Genomic DNA, 20,003 nt, shown 5'->3' with positions numbered 1-20,003 from the left:
TTTGGAATACATACTGTTTGTTGTTGTTTAGAGACAGGGTCTTGCTCTGTCACCCAGGCTGAAGTGCAGTGGCCTGATCATAGTCCTGTAACTTTTAACTCCTGGCCTCAAGTGATCCTCCTCCCTGAGCCTCCTGAGTAGTTAGGACTACAGGTGTGTGCCAAAAGCCCAGCTAGTTTTTAAACTTTTGGTAGAGACAGGGGTCTGCCTATGTTGCCCAGGCTGGACTTGAACTCCTGGCCTCAAACAATCCTCCCACCTTGGTCTCCCAAAACACTGAGATTACAGGCCCCCATGCCTGGCCTACATTATTTTAAAATATTTAATTCAAACTGATAAACCACTAGCAGACTAATCAAGGAAAAAAGAAGACACAAGTTACCAAGAATGAGAGAAGCAACATTATTACATATTCTAGAGAGATTAAAAAGAAATGGGGAATATTATAAACTCTGTGCCAATAAATTCAACAACCTAGATGAAATGGATAAATTTGCTGATAGACACAAACTACCATATCTTGCTCAGGAAGAAAGACAAAACCTTAACTGCCTTATCTATCAAAGAATTTGAATGCTCAAAACCTTTCTATAAATAAGACTTCTGCCCCAGATGAATTAATTTGCAAATTCTATGAAACATTTAAAAATGAGATAATATTATTACTATGCAGCCTCTTCCAGAAAATGGAACTTTCTCAACACATTCATGATTCCAATTTGACCCTGACACAATAAAATCTGAAAATGATATCGTAAGAAAGAAAACTACAGAGATATATCCCTCATAAACACATATGCAAAAATCCTAAACAAAATTTAGCAAAGTGAATCAAACAATATATATAAAGGATATCATGGCTAAGTGGGGTTTATCCTAGGAATGCAGGGCTGGCTTAACACTTGAAATGCAATCAAAGTAATTCATCATACTAACATCAGATTTTAAAGTTTGAATATGATCATTTCTTATGTGTCAATTATACTTCAATAAAGCTGTTAAAATAATTGTTCAACTTTCTAAAATGTACATATCCCATTTAACAGTCCTTAATCTCAGTTTTGTTGAAAAACATGTAAAATTTGTCAATACTAGGCCAATCTTCCCCAAGGGCAGTAACAGCCTTCTGAATGGCAGGTGTTGCTCCCTTCCCGGCCGATCTTCTTTTTTTTTTTTTAAATCAGATTGTCCTTGAACTTGCTTTTATTAATATTTATGGTACAAATTTCCTTCTGTTTCAGTGATGATTTCCTCCCAAACAGGTTTCTTCAACTGTCTTTTAAATTTGAAGTCACCGTATGTAAATTTTATGTTTGCTTTGGTATGGTTTGGGTAACTTCCTTGACTTTTTTTTCTCATCTTGTCTGAGACTTGCTTGAATTATAGTTGAAGACTGGTTATTGGTCCTACTCATTTCTTTGTACCTAAATTAAATGGTGTGTGTTTATGTCACATTTGCAAGGACAAAGAGGAGAAAAAAGAATTTGAACAGAGGGTAAGAGTAGTCTTTGTATAACTACCCTGGTAACCAATCAGAAATTAAATTCATTGAAAGAATATCTTTAGGGTTTGTACTGTTCTCATTTCACATAAAGCCGTGGAGATTTCTTCTGTCCTTGCTGAGATTTATTAACAGTAGGTAAGGCTCTTTGCTTTTTCCTTGACTTTCATTATAGATCTGATACTCTCTCCTTCCATCTATTTGCTTTTAAATTTGCAAGTACTATCATCTTACTTTACTCAAAATTGCTTTTAGGAAGGCAAAAAAAAAAAAGGGAGTTAAACGTGACAGCAAACCGCTTAGGAAATTACTGTGCCTTTTGTTTGGTTAAAAATATTCTAATTCTGTTTAATTGTTACTACTGAACTTTTGAGCCACTTTTACTAATTTTTCTGGGGTTGGAGTCATGTATTTCAAGTGCCATATCCTGTACTAAGCTTCATACTGTTATTTTTACTGAGATTACAAATTAGGCAATTATAAATGTTTAGGTTTACAATTTAAATCTTTTCTGGGAACATCTAAACATTTTTCTCATGAACATATAACATGAATTAATCTTAACACATAATGGTCAAGGGTTTTTCATTTTATTTTATTTTTATTTTTGAGATGGAGTCTTACTCTGTCACCCAGGCTGGAGTGCAATGGCGAGATGTCGGCTCATGAAACCCCTGCCTCCTGGGTTCAAGCAATTCTCGTGCCTCAGCCTCCCAAGTAGCTGGGATTACAAGCGCCCGCCACCACGGCCGGCTAATTTTTTGTTTTTTGTTTTTGGTAGAGACAGGGTTTCACCATGTTGGCCAGGCTGGTCTTGAACTCCTGACCTCTGGTGATCCGCCTGCCTCGGCCTCCCAAAGTGCTGGGATTACAGGTGTGAGCCATTGCGACTGGGCAAGAGTTTTATTTATCAAAGATGAAAAATCTTATTTTGTGAAGCATAAACAAACAAGAATGAATAACATTTGTTTTACTAAAAGATAATGAATAACTTTCTACATGATTCTTACCAGGTTCCACTTAAAAACTAGCTTGCATGGGCCTTTTAAGAATTCCATAGGTAAAACTAATCAGAGCTTCTTCAGATTTAGTTATTCCCCAAAGATTTGTTGCCTTTAGGAAAAAATAAAAGCTATCAAGAATAAAACAATTTTAGGAAATGGAACCTGGGGTTACTGTTCAATGACTAAATCTGATTTTGCCTCGTGACTGTTTTAAACACTTTACAATAAAGGGTTTGACAACCCAAAAATATGCTAAATTCTAAATTAAAAAACAATAATTATATAGTTTTAGGCATAAGATACCTTGGGTGTCTTAGAACAAAGAAAAGTTTTCAAGCAAATATCTCATGAAGACACAATAGAAATTATGTCATCTGTCTTTATTGTAAATAAGTAAATGTAGTTAATTTACTCCAGAAAATAATGACCAGCAAATACAGAACACAGAACTGGTTTCTCAAGCCTGTAGCATATCACAAGAACCTACAGAACTTTTTAATGATACTGATATAGAGGCTGCAATCCATAGGGATTTTTGACTCAGTTAAGTATGTGTAACAAAGGTTGTATGGTTCCATAAACTACATCTTTATTTTAAAGAAAGGAAACAAAATCCAACAATAAAGTCTTAACACAGAAGCAATACTTACCAGTACCGGAATTTTGAACCTAATGTAAAATAATGTGCAAAAAAATTCTTTTGAGGTGGAAGTGGTCTGTCCAAACGGAAGAATGTGTGATGTTCTACACATGCTTTCCACAAATTTTTACATGCTCTGTAATTCACCATATTAAATCCCAATAATGTTTCTCTAGATTCATGCTGTAATAAATGACAAAATGCAGAGAATACCAGGAAAATGTCAGGATCTAATGCTCCATTTAATTTACTTTTGACAGATAAATTATTCTAGCCTTGTAAACATGAACTTGTTAATGATATAGATAGAACCTATAGGATCTTTCATCTAGGATCTTTTTTGCTTATCCAATAAAAAGGCAATGAAGTATACGCAAAAGCCTGCAAAATCTGGACCTCAGTCTTTTTTTTTGAGACACAGTCTCACTCTGTCATCCATGCTGGAGTGCAGTGGCACGATCTCGGCTCACTGCAACCTCCACCTCATGGGTTCAAGTGATTCTTGTGCCTCAGCCTCCCAAGCAGCAGGAATTAAAGGCATGCACCACCACACCCAGCTAACTTTTTCTATGTTTAGTAGAGACGGGGTTTCACCATGGTGGCCAGGCTGGTCTTGAACTGCTGACCTCAAGTGATCTACCTGCCTTAGCCTCACAAAGTGCTGGGATTATATCATGAGCCCCCGTGCTGGCCTTGTTCATTCATATTACAACTCTTAGGAACTTTAACCTTAGATCATAGTTAGAAATGAGTTCAAACTTTTAATATGTATCTGTTTTCAACATTAGCTATGACTCTGTTTCAAAATATAATTCTAGGCCATAAATTAAATGTTAAAATATATCATCACAACTTTTAACAATATTCCTAATTTAAAATATCTGTCTAGATTGTAAATAAATAAGAACATTCAGCAGCTCTGAACACTATTACATAATTCAAATTTTAAAATTAGCACTAAAATAATTTTCCATTTTCTTGAAAACTGGTACAAATTTCTAAATAAATAATTTCCTTAAAGTAAACCACATATAGCAACATTCACATCCCATAATTGCACAGCTCTGATTTTCACACAATAAATACAACCATGTAACCTTTACCCAGTTCCAGAAATGGATCATTACTACCACCACAGAAGTATCCTTTGTCTCCCCTTTCTACCAGATTACCTTCCCAAAGTTAATCACTCTTCTGCCTTTATCACCATAGAATAGTCATGCTTGTTTTTGAACTTTATTGTACATACATGGAATCACACATATGTGTCTTTAGGTCTGGCTTTTGTTCAGCATTATGTTTCTGATATAAATTCAAAGTTTATGAAGCAGTAATTCACTAATTTCCATAGTACTCTATTATAATGAATTTAACAGTTAACTTATCCACTTTACTGTTCACAGACATTTTATATTTCTAGTTTGGGGATATAAGAAGAATGCAGCCATGCATATTCCTGTATGTTCTCTGGTGTACACATATGCACATTTTTGTTGTTGGGTCATATGATGTACACATATGCTCAGCTTTGGTAGATAATGCCCAACAGTTTTCCAAAATGGGTAGATCAATATACAATCCCTCCCACCAGTAGCATATGTGCCATATATTCACCAACCACTGGTTTATCAATCTCTTTCCCCTTACTATTCTGTTGTGTATGTAGAGGTAGCACATTTTGGTTATAATCTGAACCTCCTTTATAATTATTGAGGTTCAATGTTAATGGCCACATGGATATCCTCATTTGTGAAGTGTCTGTTCAATTCACTGGCATATATTTCTATCAGGATGCATATACAACCAAGGGTTCTGTGTGTATTATATAATGGTCTATACTATTTCACTCTCTTAGTGATATCTTTTGATGAACAGAGTTATTAATTTTAACATAGTCCAAATCATCAATCTTTTAAGGGTATGAAGGTTTCCTTCTATGTCCGGTTAAAGAAATTCTTGCCCATCAAAAGGTCATTAAGATATTTCCTGTGACTAATACACAAATAAATGCCCATGTATAAAGTATTAAACTATCATATTAGAAGGGAATATGCTTAAAACATCACTTCTTGATTGCCAGAAAATTGTCTTAATTATGGTTAATAGTTGTTTTGTTTGCACTAACATATATAGTTCATATGTTTTACCATATGCAACAAACATTACACAAAATAACAAAAAATGTCTCAGCTACTATGATGCACTAAAGCTTCTCACTGTCAGCATCTAAGATGCATACATATTCACCCATTTTGACACTTGGTATACTTTTCAAAAAGTCTATAAGTAATTTCCATATTCTATCAATTATATTTGAAATGTAACAAAAATTTTTCTTGCCCAATTTCTAAACAACACACAAAAAAAGTTGTACTGAGAGAAAAGTATATCGTATGAAGTTTGGGTATTTAAAAACAAAGACATGTTTTAGAGAGAAAACATTAACAAGGCCACCTTTTGCAGAGTATGCCTGTATACTGTCTTTTTTTTCTTTTTTCTTTTTTTTTTTTGAGACAGAGTCCCGCTCTGTTGTCCAGGCTGGAGTACAGTGGTGTGATACTGGCTCACTGCAACCTCCACCTCCTGGTTCAAGAGATTCTTGTGCCTTAGCCTCCCAAGCAACGGGAAATACAGGTGTGTGCCACCACAACCATTTTTTTGTATTTTAGTAGAGATGGGGTTTCGCCATGTGGGCCAGGCTGGTCTTGAACTCCAGGCCTAAAGCAATCCACCCACCTCAGCCTCCCACAGTGCTGGGATTACAGGCGTGAGCCACCACGCCTGGCCTGTATACCATCTTTACTTTCTTTCTCCTATCAGACAGGTTGTAATGTGCCTATGCTGTAACAAAGTCTGAGGAAGGCATATCTCACCCAATAGCATGAAAATCTAATCACCATGCTTATGAACCACAAAAGGATCCCTGTATATTGTCTTTAATCAATTGTCAGTTAGCTATCGTTGCTGTTATCACTTATTGGTAAATACATTTTTAACTGGTACACTACTTCAGAAAATGAGAGTGAGGATTCAGTGATATGAAAATGACTGGTCTTTTACCAGGCACATAGTAAGTTCTCAATAAAGGCTGGATATTATAACTATTATTAATAACACTAGTATTATGATGGGATATTATTACAAGTCTAATTAGAAAAGTTGACTTCTACAGTGCCATCTATGATTACTTAAAATAAAATATTTGTCCTCTAGTTTCCAGATAACAATATTATATTTTAATCACCTAAATTTTAAAACATGTAAAATAATTTCCATTAGCAGCATTAGTCATAATATCCCCAACCTGGAAATGGCAAAGCTGTCCACTAGCAGCAGAATGAATTAATAATTTATGGCATAGTCATTCAGAGGAATACCATATATAAATGGAACGAACTAATGTTATATGCAACAACATGGATGAATCTCACAAAAAATATTAAGGGAAAGAAGGCAGACAGTAAAGACAACAACTGTACAATTTCAATTTTTAAAGTTCAAATATAAGCAAACTAATCCATGGTCATACAAATGAGAGTAATGTTTACCTTCCAGGAGGCTTAATGACTGGAAATGGGCATCAGCTCCAGCAGCAACATTTCAAGCATCTGGGGTGCTGGTAAAGTTCTACATATTAGAAGGCGGTACATATACTACATATCTTGGAGGTGCTGATATGGATATGTTCACTTCATCAAGTTGTGTACTTAAAATATGCACATTTTTGGTATTATGTTTTATTTCAATAAAAATTCTCTTGAAAAAAATCCCTCTGTATTTTATGAACATAAACGATAAACCATAGTTTATAATCACGTAGTAGATCAATACAACAGAGCTGATTCAAAGACTTTCTTTATTTTTCAAGAGGCAGTGGTGTCCTGCTCTGTTGCCCATGCTGGAGTACAGTGGCACAATCAGCTCATTGCAGCCTTGAACTCCTGGGCTCAACCTATCCACCCACCTCAGCCTTCCAAGTAGCTGGGATAACAGGCAGAAGCCACCACTGTACCCAAAGGCTTTTTTTTTTTTTTTTTTTTTTTTTTTGAGACAGGGCCTCCCTATGTCATCCAGGCTGGAGTGCAATGGTGTGATGATAGCTCATTGCAGCCTTGAATTCCTGGGCTCCAGAGATCCTCCCACCTCAGCCTCCTGAGTAGCTGGGACTAGAGGCACACATCATCACACCTGGCCAATTTTTTTTTTTCCATTTTTTTTTTGTAGAGACAGTGTCCCACTATGTGGCCAAGGCTGGTCTGGAACTCCTGGCCTCAAGGGATCCTCCCACCTCAGCCTCTCAAAGTGCTGGGATTACAGGATTGAGCCACTGAGGACAGCCCCAAAGACATTTTTATGGTTTCAAATACATTTTACACACATACACACACAACCATCTTGAAATCTGCATGAATTTGCCAACACTTCTCAGATTTCTAAGAAATAATGTACATCAAAGGATAAGGTTAGTTTGATTTAATGAAACAGACAAAATCATTTACAAGATGAAATTATTTCCAACACTGTACTTTCCATGACAACTCAATTTGTTATTTTTAATATATAAAGCCATTACCACTCCAACAAAGGGAGGCAATGTGTTATAAGTTCATGAACTTGTAACACTCAGCTCCCCTAAAATAAAATGAACTTATATACGAAAGTAAGTACTATAGATTTAGTAGGGAAAAAGGGATATATGAAATGCTCATTTGCTGCCCTTCATAAATGGACCCTGAGGTTTTCAATGAACATCATGTGTGAGAAATCAGTTTCTAAGCTCGAGAAACAGCAAGAGGAATATCTAGAAGAACTTTAAATTAGAACCACATACACACTGGAAAAACAAGTACATTTTGTTATAACAAGTGAATTCGTTACCTCAGCAGGCAGTTATCCACAGTATTAATTGCACTTTCACTTGTACTAATAATAGAAAAGTTCTGTCATGAATGGGTATTTCTTAAAAGGCTTCATTTATGTCAATAATTATTAAATCCATACTCACCAATTCTTTTCTAAGTTGAATAAAAAACTGTTTGCACTTAAAAGAAATTTTTACAATCTTCAACCTGGACAAAAGACAATAAATTATTCAAAGTATTGAATAATGATAAAAATATTAACAAATTATGAAAAAATGTTTTAAGTGTATATTTAGTAATACCTAAACATTTTATCATATATACATACACATAGTACATAAAGAATTGAAAGTTTTTGGTGCTTCATGGAAAAAATAATTAGTATTTGTGTTCAACTGAGGAAAATTTTGTATCTACAGAAATACTTAAAAACAGATGTCACAAATTAAAATTTCAAAAACTATCACTAACTTAGTTGTTTACTCTCTAAAACTATAAGCAAGCCTTGAAAAAATGTAAGATTTCATTACTTTATGCAACAACCCTAAAAACACTTTTAATTTTAAAAAGCATTAAATTTTAAAAATTTACCTTTGTACACCACCCTTCTTAAACGCAACCCACATAATGCCATAAGCGTTCTCAAAGCCTTATTAGTACAATCAATATGAGCCAAGTCATTTTGTCTCATTCAAACCATAAAATAAGTAACACAGTAAACACAGTCTTTGTAAACTTTAAGACATAAGGGTAATAAGGCTAAAGAGATTTGATCTTTCTTACTGAGAAAAATGCCCTTCAGGATCCTGTCTCAGTCTTCTAAGTAAATATTTTCATGATAATTCTAAGTCTTAATCTTTATGGCTTATGGCCCTATGTATCCAAGAAGCTCTCAGCATTCTCAAAGAATAAACTTCTCACACTTTAATCACTTGAAGAGGCAAATGCATGAGTCAACTTCAAGCATGCATGTTTGGAATAGGGAAGAAGAGACATGTTTAGGTTTCTGATTTGAAAACTTTGTATTTTACTTTTGGATACTGAGCTTTCACTCAACAGGGATATAACAACATGGGAAAAATATTCTGTCATAGAGAGAGGGCATTATTTCCAGAAGCAAAAACAAACAAACAAACAAACAAACAAACAAAAAAAAAAAACAAAAAAAATTGAGTAACTATTGACTGTATTTATGGAAAAAAGCCAGGTGCCTCAATTCAAAAAATCTTATGAAGACACACTGATATTTCAGAAGTTAAACAACAAAAAACACTGTTCATTTCTAAATGATCAAGAGAAAGGAAATCTAGGCCAGTTTCAAATCACTTTAATTTCAAAAATTCCCAGGAAGGTATCAATCAATGAATAAAAATCTTTTCACTGAATGCCCTCTGTGGCATAATATATATTTTGTATAACTTTTATTTTCTTATAAATGTATTGTGTGTGACTTGTATTTGCTACAAAGCTTTTTCAGAAAAATACCAATGTATAAATTAAAAATCTTTCTAACAGTATCTATTTTATATAGCAGTAATATAGCTATAACCGTTTTTTTTGGCTTCTATATGCCTGGTTTATCTTTTTCAATGTTTCTGTCATTTTGTATAACATTTTAGGTATGTCTCTTGTAAACAGTATAAAGATTGATTTTTTTTTTAACTGGAACAATCCCTTCCTGTAGTTAATAAATCATTAGACATACTACGCATTTTTCACTTGACATCAGAGGTTTTACAATGACTTTACATTTCAGTTTAAGGGTCGCCTTTGCCATCTTAAAATGTATCCTATTACAGACATGGTTTCGCTATGTTGCCCAGCCTGGCCTCAAACTCCTAGGCTCAAGTGATCCTCCTGCCTCAGCCTCCTGAGTAGCTGGGACTATAGGTGTGTGCCACTGCATCTGGCTCAGATTGATTTTTAAAAATCCAGTTTGAATAATCCAAAATATATGAAACAATAATAAGTACTTGAAAAGACACTCATTATCATTAGCCAGCAGGGGAATGCAAATAAAAACTACAATGAGATACTACTTTATACTCACTAGAATGGTTATAATAAAAATGCAGATAACAAGTGCTGGTGAGAATCTGGAAAAATTAAACCCACATGCAATGCTGGTGGGAACGTAAAATGATGCAGCCATGTTTGAAAACAGTTTAGCAAACCCAGGTATTCCACTCCTAGATATATACACTCATGAAAAATGAAAACATGTCCACACAAAAACTTGTACAAATGTTCAGAGCAACATAATTCTTACCAGCCAAAAAGGGGAAAAAACTGGTGAACTGGTTATCAAAATGTGGTATAACCATAAAATGGAAAATTATTCAGCAATAAAGGGGAAAGCAAAACTGATACATACTACAATGCGGATGAACCTCAAAAATGAATGAAAAAAATCAATCACAAAAGACCACATAGTACATGATCTCATTCAATATTAATAGAATATATAGAATAGGCATATCTATAGAGATATATGATAGTGATTAGTGATTGCCTAAGACTTCTGGCAAATAAAAAGCATAGAAAAGAACAGGGAATGGCTCCTAATAATTACAAGGTTATCTTTTGGGGTAATATAAATGATTCAAAATTAGATTATGGTGATGCTGCCCCTGAAACTATACCAAAAACCACTAAAAACTGTATACTTTAATAGGCAAATTTATGGTACATAGATTATATCAATAGTGATTTAAATAAGTTTGATGTTTTCAATATGAATATCCAACATATTTATAGTTTTGGTAAGAATTAACATACTTGGATTTATCTCTACCATAATTTTTTTTGCTACTTGTCCAAAGTTTTCTGTTTCTACTGGAATGCCAATTATGTAATCATATAACTATTTTATACTGTTTTACTGATTAACTTTCACATGGTTTTGGAAAGCAGCTAGGCTCATCATTATACCACCAATGCATCTTTTCATTTTCCCTTTTAAGCATTTTATTATGTATAAATGACATGCAAAATGCACATATTTAAAGTATATACTTTGGTAAGTGTGACATACATGTGTACTTATCAAACCATCATCACAGTCAAGATAGTGAACATATCTATCACTTCCAAAAGATTCCTTCTGCCACACAGTGATCCTCCTCTAGAACTCCAATACAGCAACCCATCCCGCCTACATAACCACTGACCAACTTTTTGTCCCTACAGATAGAATTTTCTAGAATTTATATAAATGGAAGCATACAGTATGTATTTTTCTTCATCTGTCTTGTCACTCCGCTTAATTATTTAGAGATTCATCTGCATTGTGTTTTTCACTAAATCTTTTCTCCACTTTGCTGAGGAGCATTCCATTCTATGGATATACCACAACATGGATGGAAATAGCCATCACTTCATGATGAATATTTAAGTTGTTTCTAGTTTTCGGCCATTACAAATAAAGTCACTTTGAACACATGTGTGCAAGTCTTTGTACAAACATTTGCTTTAATTTCTGGTGGTCAAATACCAGGTAGGAGTCAAACAGCTAGGTCATATGGTAGACATATTTCTAACTTTTTAAGAAACTACAGAACAGTTTTCTAGACTGGTTGGACCATTGTATATATTATAATAATACAGTCATTCTAGTCTCCTTAATGCTTACTACTTGCATGGTATACCTTTTTTATCTCTTTATTTTCAGCCAATCTATATATATATTCTTATCTACAAGGAAAGCCATTATACTTTTTTCTTCCTCATTTGTTTGCCTTTTATTCCTTTTTCCTTTTTCTTTTTTTAAAACACTAGTAAGGACCTGGTGTACAAAGCTGAAGAGAAGTAGTGAGATGAAGCACATATTTTCCTCATCTTATATAAAAAGCATTGAGACTTTCACCATTTTGTATAATATTAGCAGATTTTTTGTAGATGCCCTTAATCAAAATAGAAAGTGCCTTGTATTTATAGTTAGCTATGTCTTTATTTTTTTTATCATGAATGGTCAATTTTGTCAAATTCTTTTTCTGCATCTATTGAAATGCTCAAATGGTTTTTCTATGTTATTATAACAGTATGGTTAATTATACTGACTGACTTTCAGATGTTAAAGCAACCTTATATTCTTAAAATAACCCCCATTTGAACATGATGAATTGTCATTTTTATATATTACTGAATAGAATTTGCTAAACTTTTATTAGGTATTTTTGCATCTATGTTCATGAGTAACTGCAGTTTTCTTTCCTTGTAAGGTCTTAGTCTGGTTTTAACATCAAGGTAATAATCACATAAACCATGTTCCTTCTTTATTGTCTAAAAGAGCTTATGTAAAATTGGCCTCACTTCTACTTTAAATGTTCGATAGAATTCACAACAAGGGGCCTGGAGTTCTAATGTTCAAAAGGTTTCTAATTATAATTTCAACTTCTTTAATAGATACAGATCTATTCAAGTTTCTTTTCTTCTCAGGTCATTTTTTAATTTGTGTCTTTCAAGGAATTTGCACATTTAATCTACGTTGTGAAATTTATTAATGGTACTTGTATTAGTCCATTCTCACACTGCTAATAAAGACATGCCCAAGACTGGGTAATTTATTGGGGAAAGAGGTTTAATTGACTCACAGTTCAGCCTGGCTGGGGAGACCTCAGGAAATTTACACTCACAGCAGAAGGCAAAGGGCAAGCAAGGTACTTTATTCACAAGGCAGCAGGAAGGAGAAGTGCAAGCAGGGGAAATGCCAGATGATTATAAAACCATCAGATATCATGAGACTCACTCATTATCATGAGAACACAATGGGGGAGACTGTCCCTATGATTCAACTACCTCCACCTGGTCCCACCCTTGACACATGGGGATTATGGAGATTACAAGTCAAGGTGAGATTAGTGGAGGAGGGGGCAGGACACAGAGCCAAACCATATCAATATTCAAACATTCAAATCTGCTCACAATATGATTTTATTATGCTTTTAATGTATGTAGGGTCTGTAATGCTATCCCCTTTCATTCTGGATATTGGTACAGCCAAACTTTAGAGATACTGAGGGCTTAGTTCCAGACTACCACAATAAAGCGAATACTGTGATAAAGTGAGTCACACAATTTTTTGGTTTCTCAGTGGATATAAAAGTTATGGTTACACTATACTGTAGTCTATTAAGAGTTCGATATACTATAATGAAAACAAGTTGTATAATAAAAAATCAGAGTAATTTATAAAAAATTCTAATGATCATCTGAGCCCTCAGGAGTTGTAATCTTTTTGTTGGTGGAGGGTCTTGCCACAATGTGGCAAGACCGCATTGCCAAATGCTATTTGATAGCATTTACCTACACTAGAACTTCTTTCAAAACAGTCAATCCTCTTCACCCAGCTGCTGCTTTATCATGAAATAGTCTATATTCTTTGTTGTCATTTAAACAATGCTCACAGCATCTTCACCAATAGTAGATTCCATCTCAAAAAATCACTTTCTTTGCTCATCCATAAGAAGCAAATCCTCATCTATTCAAGTTTTATCACGAGATTGCAGCAATTCATCCCCTACCCCATCTTCAGACTCCACTTTTAATAATAGTTCTCTTGTTATTTCCACCCCACCTGTAGTTGCTTCCTCCACTGAAGTCTTAACCCCCTCAAAGTCATCTACGAGGGTTGGAATCAATTTCTTCAAAATTCCGGTTAACGTTGCTACTTTGACCTTCTACCATGAATCAAGAATGTTCTCAATGGCATCTAGAATGGTAAATCCTTTCCAAAAGGTTTTCAACTTACTTTTCCCAGATCCATCAGAGAAATCATCCTCAATGGCCACTACAGCCTTACAAAATATGTTTCTTAAAAAAGATTTGAAAGTCAAAATTACTCCTTGATCTATCAGCTACAGAATTCATATTGTGACAGCAAGCATGAATTTCCTTGCCATCTCTAACAGAGCTCATTGGTGGCAAGGTGCATTCATTGTCAATGGGCAGTAATATTCAGAAAGGAATCTTTTTCTAAGCAGTAGGACTTAACAATGGACTTAAAATATTCAGTAAGCTATGCTGTAAACAGATGTGTGGTCATCCAGGCTTTGACGTTCCATTTCTAGAACACAGGTAAGGTAGATTTAGGACCTAGCATTTACAGAATGGTAAATGAGCACTGGCTTCAACTTTATTCCGCAACAAGAGAGTCAGTCAGTCCTTTGAAACACTGAAGCCAGCTATTAACTTCATCTATGATGGTATTAACTTCATCTATGATAGTCCTAGACGGCATCTTCTTCCAATAGAAGGCTGTTTCATCTACATTGAAAACCTGTTGTTTAGTGTAGCCATTCATCACTTAGGCAGACAGCTAGATATTCTGTATAACCTGCTGCTTCACTTTGAACTTTTACATATGGAGATGGCTTCTTTCCTTAAGCCTCATGAACCAACCTGCACTAGCTTCAAACTTTTCTTCTGCAGCTTTCTCACCTCTCTTCTCAGTCTTCACATAATTAAAGAGAGTTAGGGCCTTGTTCTGGATTAAGCTTAAGGGAATGCTGTGGCTGGTTTCATGTATCCACACCACTAAGATACTCTCCATATCAACAATAAGGCTGTTTCACTTTTGTATCATTTGGGTGTTCAATGGAGTAGTACTTTCAATTCCTTCAAAAATTTATCCTTTGCATTCACAATTTGGCTAATTGGTGCAAGAGGCCTAGCTGTTGGTCTATCTTGACTTTTGACATGCCTTCCTCACTAAACTTAATCATTTCTAATTTTTGATTGAAAGTGACAGAAGTGCAACTCTTCCTTGCACTTGATCACTTACAGACCACTGAAGGGTTATTAATTGGTCTAATTTCTATATTGTTGTGTCTCAGCGAACAGTGAGTTCCAAGGAGAGGAAGAGAGACAGAAACGGCCAGTCAGTGGGGCAGAAAGAACAAATAATACAATATCTATCACTTAAGTTTGCTGTCTTATATGGGTGTGGTTTGTGGCATGCCAAAACAATTATAATACTAAGATCAAAGATCACTGATACCATAACATACATAATAAAAAACTTTGAATTATTGTGAGAACTACCAAAATATGACACAAAGACACAATGTGAGCACATGCTGGCGGAAAAATGGCAACAACAGAGTTGTTTGATGCAGGGTTGCCACAAACCTTCAATTTGACCATTTGCATGTCTTTTTTCTGAGAAATGTCAATTTTAAAAAATGAATTATTGGGCTGGCTTTTGCTGTTCAGTTCCTTGTTATTCTGGATACCAGGCCCTTGTTGGATGTACGATTTGCAAATATTTTCTCCAATTCTATAGGTTGTCTCTATACTCTGTCGATTGTTTCCTTTGCTGTGTAAAAGCGATTTAGTTTGATAGTCCCATTTGACTATTTTTCTTCTTGTTGCCTGTACTTTTAAAGACCTACCCATAAAACCTTTACCTAGATCAGTATTCTGAAGCATTTCCTCTATGTTCATTTAGCAGTTTTATAGTTTCAGGTCTTACGTGTAACTCTCTAGTCCATTTGGAGCTGATTTTTTATATACTGAGATAAGGGTCTGGTTCCATTCTTCTGCAATAGATACCCAGTTTTCTCAGTACCATTTATGGAAAAGGGTGTCTGTTCCCTACTCTATGTTCTAGGTGCCTTTGTCAAAATTCAGTTGGCTGTAAATACGTGGATTTATTTCTGTGTTCTCTATTCTGCTCTGTTGGGTCTATGTGTCTATTTTAATACCAGTACCATGCTGTTGTGAATACTGTAGCTTCACAGGATAATTTGATGTCTTCCATCTTTGTTCTCTTGACTCAGTATTGTTTTGGCTATTCAGGATCTTTTAGGGTTCCATCCAATTTTCTTTTTTTCTTAATAGAGAAAGGGTCTCACTCTGCCATCCAGGCTGAAGTGCAGTGGTATGATCATAGCCCACTGTAACCTTAAAGTGCTGGGCTCAAGTGATCCTCCCACCTCAGCTTCCGGAGTAGCTAGGACTACAAATACATGCCATTATGCCCAGCTAATTTTTAAAAATATTTTTTATAGAGACGAGGTCTTGCTATGTTGTGTAGGCTGGTATTAAATGCCAGGCCTCAAGCAATCCTCCTGCCTTGGCCTCCAAAAGCGCTAGGATTACAAGTGTGAGCCACTTGGCTCCCCACCCATATGAATTTTGGAACTGCTTTTTCTATGCCTGTGAAGAATGTCATTGATATTTTGACAGATGTTGCATTGAATCTGTAGAATGCTTTGGGTAGTGTGGTCATTTTCACAATACTAATTTTTCTAATTCATGAGTATGAGATGTTTTTCTACTTTTTTTCTGTTCTCTTCAATTTTTTCCCATCAGTGTTTTGTAGTTTTTGTTGTAGAGATCTTTCACCTCCTTGGTTTATTCCTAAGTGTAACATTTGGTAGGTACTGTAAATGAGATTGCATTCTTGATTTCTTTTCCAGCTATTATTGGTGTACAGAAACGTAACAGATGTTTGTACATTAATTTTGTTCCCTGCAACTTAGCGGAATTCACTTAATAGTTCTCTAAGAGACTTTCAGTGGAGTCTTCAGGCTTTTCTTTATGATCAGGTTTTCTGCAAAGAGGAACAATTTGACTTCCTGTTTTCCTATATGGATGGCCTTTATTTCATTCTCTTTCCTGACTGCTCTGGCTAGGACTTCTAGTCCTATGTTGAATAAGAGTGGTCAGCGTGGGCATCCTTGTCTTCTTTTAGTTCTAGAAGAAAAGCTTTCAGCTTTGACCTGTTCTGTATGATGTTAGCTGTGGAACTGTCACTTATGGCCTTGATTGTGTCAAGATATGTTTCTTCTATACCTAATTTGTTGAGAGTTTTTATCATGAAGGGATGTTGAATTTTATCAAATGCTTTTTATGTGTCTACTGAGACGACTGCATGGTTTTTGGTTTTCAATCTGTTGATGTAATAAAGTATTTCACTTACTGATATTTGTATGTTAAACTATCCTTGCATCCTGTAAATAAACTCCACTTGATCACGTGTAGATACGTGAAAAATGTTTCTTTTTCACGTATTATTGAATTTGCTTTGCTAGTATTCTGTTGAGGAATTTTGCATCTATATTCATTAGGAATACTGGCCGGTAGTTTTTTTCTGTCTTTTCTTTTTTTTCAGACAGGTCTCACACTGTCGCTCAGGATGAACTCCTGAGCACAAGTGATCCTCCTGCCTCAGTCTCCCGAGTACCCAGGACTACAGGCATGTGCCACCACACCTAGATAATTTTTTCTTTTTTTGTTGTTAGTTGATTTTTATCACTTCAAAAAATACAAATTTCAATTTGTTGATCCTTTGTATTATTTTTACAGTCTCTACTTGATTTAGTTCTGCTCTGATCTTTATTGCTTTTTCTTCGACTAAATTTGGGGCTTGGTTTGTTCTGGCTTTTCTAGTTCCTTGAGATGCATCATTAAACTGTTTATTTGAGCTCTTTCTACTTTTCTGATGTAAGCATTTATTGCTATAAATAGCTCTCTTAGCAATGCTATTGCTGCATCTCATAGGTTCTAGTATGTTATGTTGCTGTTTTTGTTTCAATAATTTTTTTTATTTGTCTTAATTTCTTCATTGACCCAATAGTCTTTCAGGAGAGTGTTGTTTAATTTCCATGTATCTGTACAGTTTCCAAAGTTCCTTGTTATTGATTTCTAGTTTTATTCCATTGTGGTCTGAGAAAATACTGGATATAATTACTATTTACAAATTTGAGACTTGTTTTGTGGCCTAACAGATGGTCTTTTCTGAAGAGTGTTTCACGTGCTGAGGTGAAGAATGCATATTCTGCCGCTGTTGGATAAAATGTTGTTTAAATGTTTATTAGGTTCCTTTGGTCTACCGTGCAGATTAAGTCCAATGTTTGTTTTCTGTCTAGATGATCTGTCCAGTGGTGAATCTGGTGTGCTGAAGTCCCCAACTACTATTGTATTGGAGTCTGTTTCTCTATCTTTAACAATATTTACTTCATATATCTGGGTGCTCCAGTATTAGGTACATATTTACAATTGTTATATCCTTTTGCTGAATTGATCCCTTTATCATTTGATATTGACCTTGTCTCTTTTTATGGCTTTTTACAAAGTATATTTTGTCTAAAATAACTGCTTCTGTACGCTCTTGGTTTCCATTTACATGGGATTTTTCCTTCCCTTTACATTTAGTCTATTGTGCTTTTTACAGGTGAAGTTGAGTTTCTTGTAGGTAGCATAGAATTCGGTCTTGTTTTTTTACATCCATTCAGCCAGTGTCTAAGTTTTAACGGGAATTTAAACCATATACATTCAATGTTGTTAAGTAAAGATCTATTCTTGTTATTTTGCTAATTGTTTTCTGATTGTTTTGTACATCCTTTATTCCTTTCATCCTCTTATTGTTTCCCTTGATTATTTGGTGTTTTTTTTTTTTTTTTGTAGTAATAACCTTTGACTCCTTTCTTTTTCTCATCTACTCTAGATATATCTTATCTGCTCTGTCAGGGAATTTTATACTTTTGTGTGTTTTCATGATAGTTCATAGTATCCTTTCACTTCCAGATGTAGGGACTCCCTTAAGCATTTCTTGTGAGATCCATCTAGTGGTGATGAATTCTCTCAGTTTTTGCCTATCTCAGAAAGACTTTATTTCTACTTCATTTCTGAAGGATAGATTTGCTTGGGTGATGTATCCTCAGTCAGCATTTTTACTGGTTTATCTGCACTTTGAATATACCACCATATTCGCTCCTGGCCTGTAAGGTTTTTGATTAGGAATCTGCCATTGGTCTGATGGAGATTCCCTTATGTGTGACTTGATCCTTTCCTCTTCCTCTTTTTAGACTTCTGTCTTTGATTTTTAACAATTTGACTACAAAGTGCCTTGGAGGAGACCTTTTCGGGTTGAATGTCTGTGGGGTTCTTCGAGCTTCTGGTATCTTAATGTCTCTACTTCTTGCAAGAGTTGGGAAGCTTTCAGCTAGTATTTTCTTAAATAGGTTTTTTTTTTATGCCTTTGCCCAACTCTTCTGAAATTTTCAAAATTCAAATATTTGGCTGCTTTACAGTGTTCCATTTGTCATTCAGGCTTTTTTAGCCTTTTAAAAAAATTACTAGGTTATTTCCAAAGACCTGTCTTCAAGTTCAGAAATTATTGTTACTGCTCAATCTAGTCTATTGCTGATGCTTTCTATTGTATTTTTTATTTCATTCACTGAACTCAGTTCCAAAATTTGTTGGCTTTTTTTTTTTAAATATCTCTCAGTTGAATTTCTCATTCATATTATGAATGGTTTTCTTGATATCTCTGTATTGTCAAGCTGTCTTATATATCATTGCATTTCTTTAATATCATTATTTTATTTTTCAGGCATTTATTTCTTCTGTCCTTATACATTGATATCTGCACATCTGGTGTAACAGGTGCTTCTTCCAATTTTATGAATTGGCTGTCACAGGAACAAACTTTTTCTTGTGATGTACCTATAGTGTTGGCTGGATAGGGTGCTTTGGCTTTGATTCTGGATGGGTGCAGTAGCATAGTCTTCACATTATTTATTTGGCTCTAATCAGTGTCAGAGGTGTCTGTGAGTTCCTCAGTGGCTTAGGGTGTAGAGGTTGTGGTGAAGCTGTATTGGGGATGGAAATGCCAGGTAGGCTGGTTCATGGGCACCAGCTGTGGTGATGGCAGGCTGGGCATGCCAGTCCTTGGGTCTCCAGGTGGTATGCATGGTGTCAGTAGTATCAGTGGGCTATCCCTTGGGGTCCTGAGCTATGCATGTGGGGGACGATAGTGGTAGAGGCAGGGTGGACGAGCCAGTCCCTGGGCCCCTGGGAAGTGCCCGCAGGTGCCAGTGGCAGGCAAGGTAGGTCCATTATTGAGCCCCTGAAAGGTGTGTGTGTGTGTGTGTGTGTGTGTGTGTGTGTGTGTCAGCAGCTGCAGGTATGGCCAGCCAATGCCTAGACTCCAACAGTGTCTGGAGGTGGTAGCTGAGGGTGAGGCACATCTATCGTCAGGCCCTTGGATG

At 35.4% G+C, this 20,003-nt stretch overlaps 1 protein-coding gene and 1 non-coding gene across 5 annotated transcripts in view; both read right to left on the bottom strand.

Moving 5' to 3' along the window:
• The window catches only part of PTPN4 (protein tyrosine phosphatase non-receptor type 4), a 224,243-nt gene that overhangs the window by 61,488 nt on the left and 142,752 nt on the right, over window positions 1–20,003 (bottom strand). For all 4 annotated transcript variants that reach the window (XM_055380519.2, XM_019022677.4, XM_055380517.2 and 1 more), the window contains 2 exons: window positions 8,151–8,214; window positions 3,156–3,328 (listed from right to left, as the gene is read on the bottom strand). In XM_055380519.2, the coding sequence (XP_055236494.1) occupies window positions 3,156–3,328; window positions 8,151–8,214 (237 nt within the window). The remainder of the gene's footprint in view (window positions 1–3,155; window positions 3,329–8,150; window positions 8,215–20,003) is intronic.
• LOC115933896 (small nucleolar RNA U13) lies at window positions 5,960–6,066 on the bottom strand. The gene has a single exon (XR_004069737.1). It is a non-coding gene; the product is annotated as a small nucleolar RNA U13 (small nucleolar RNA).

Source organism: Gorilla gorilla, chromosome 11 (genome assembly GCF_029281585.2).
Source record: "Gorilla gorilla gorilla isolate KB3781 chromosome 11, NHGRI_mGorGor1-v2.1_pri, whole genome shotgun sequence".
Taxonomy (NCBI): Eukaryota; Metazoa; Chordata; class Mammalia; order Primates; family Hominidae; genus Gorilla; species Gorilla gorilla.
This window is presented reverse-complemented; position numbering and strand designations above follow the sequence as displayed.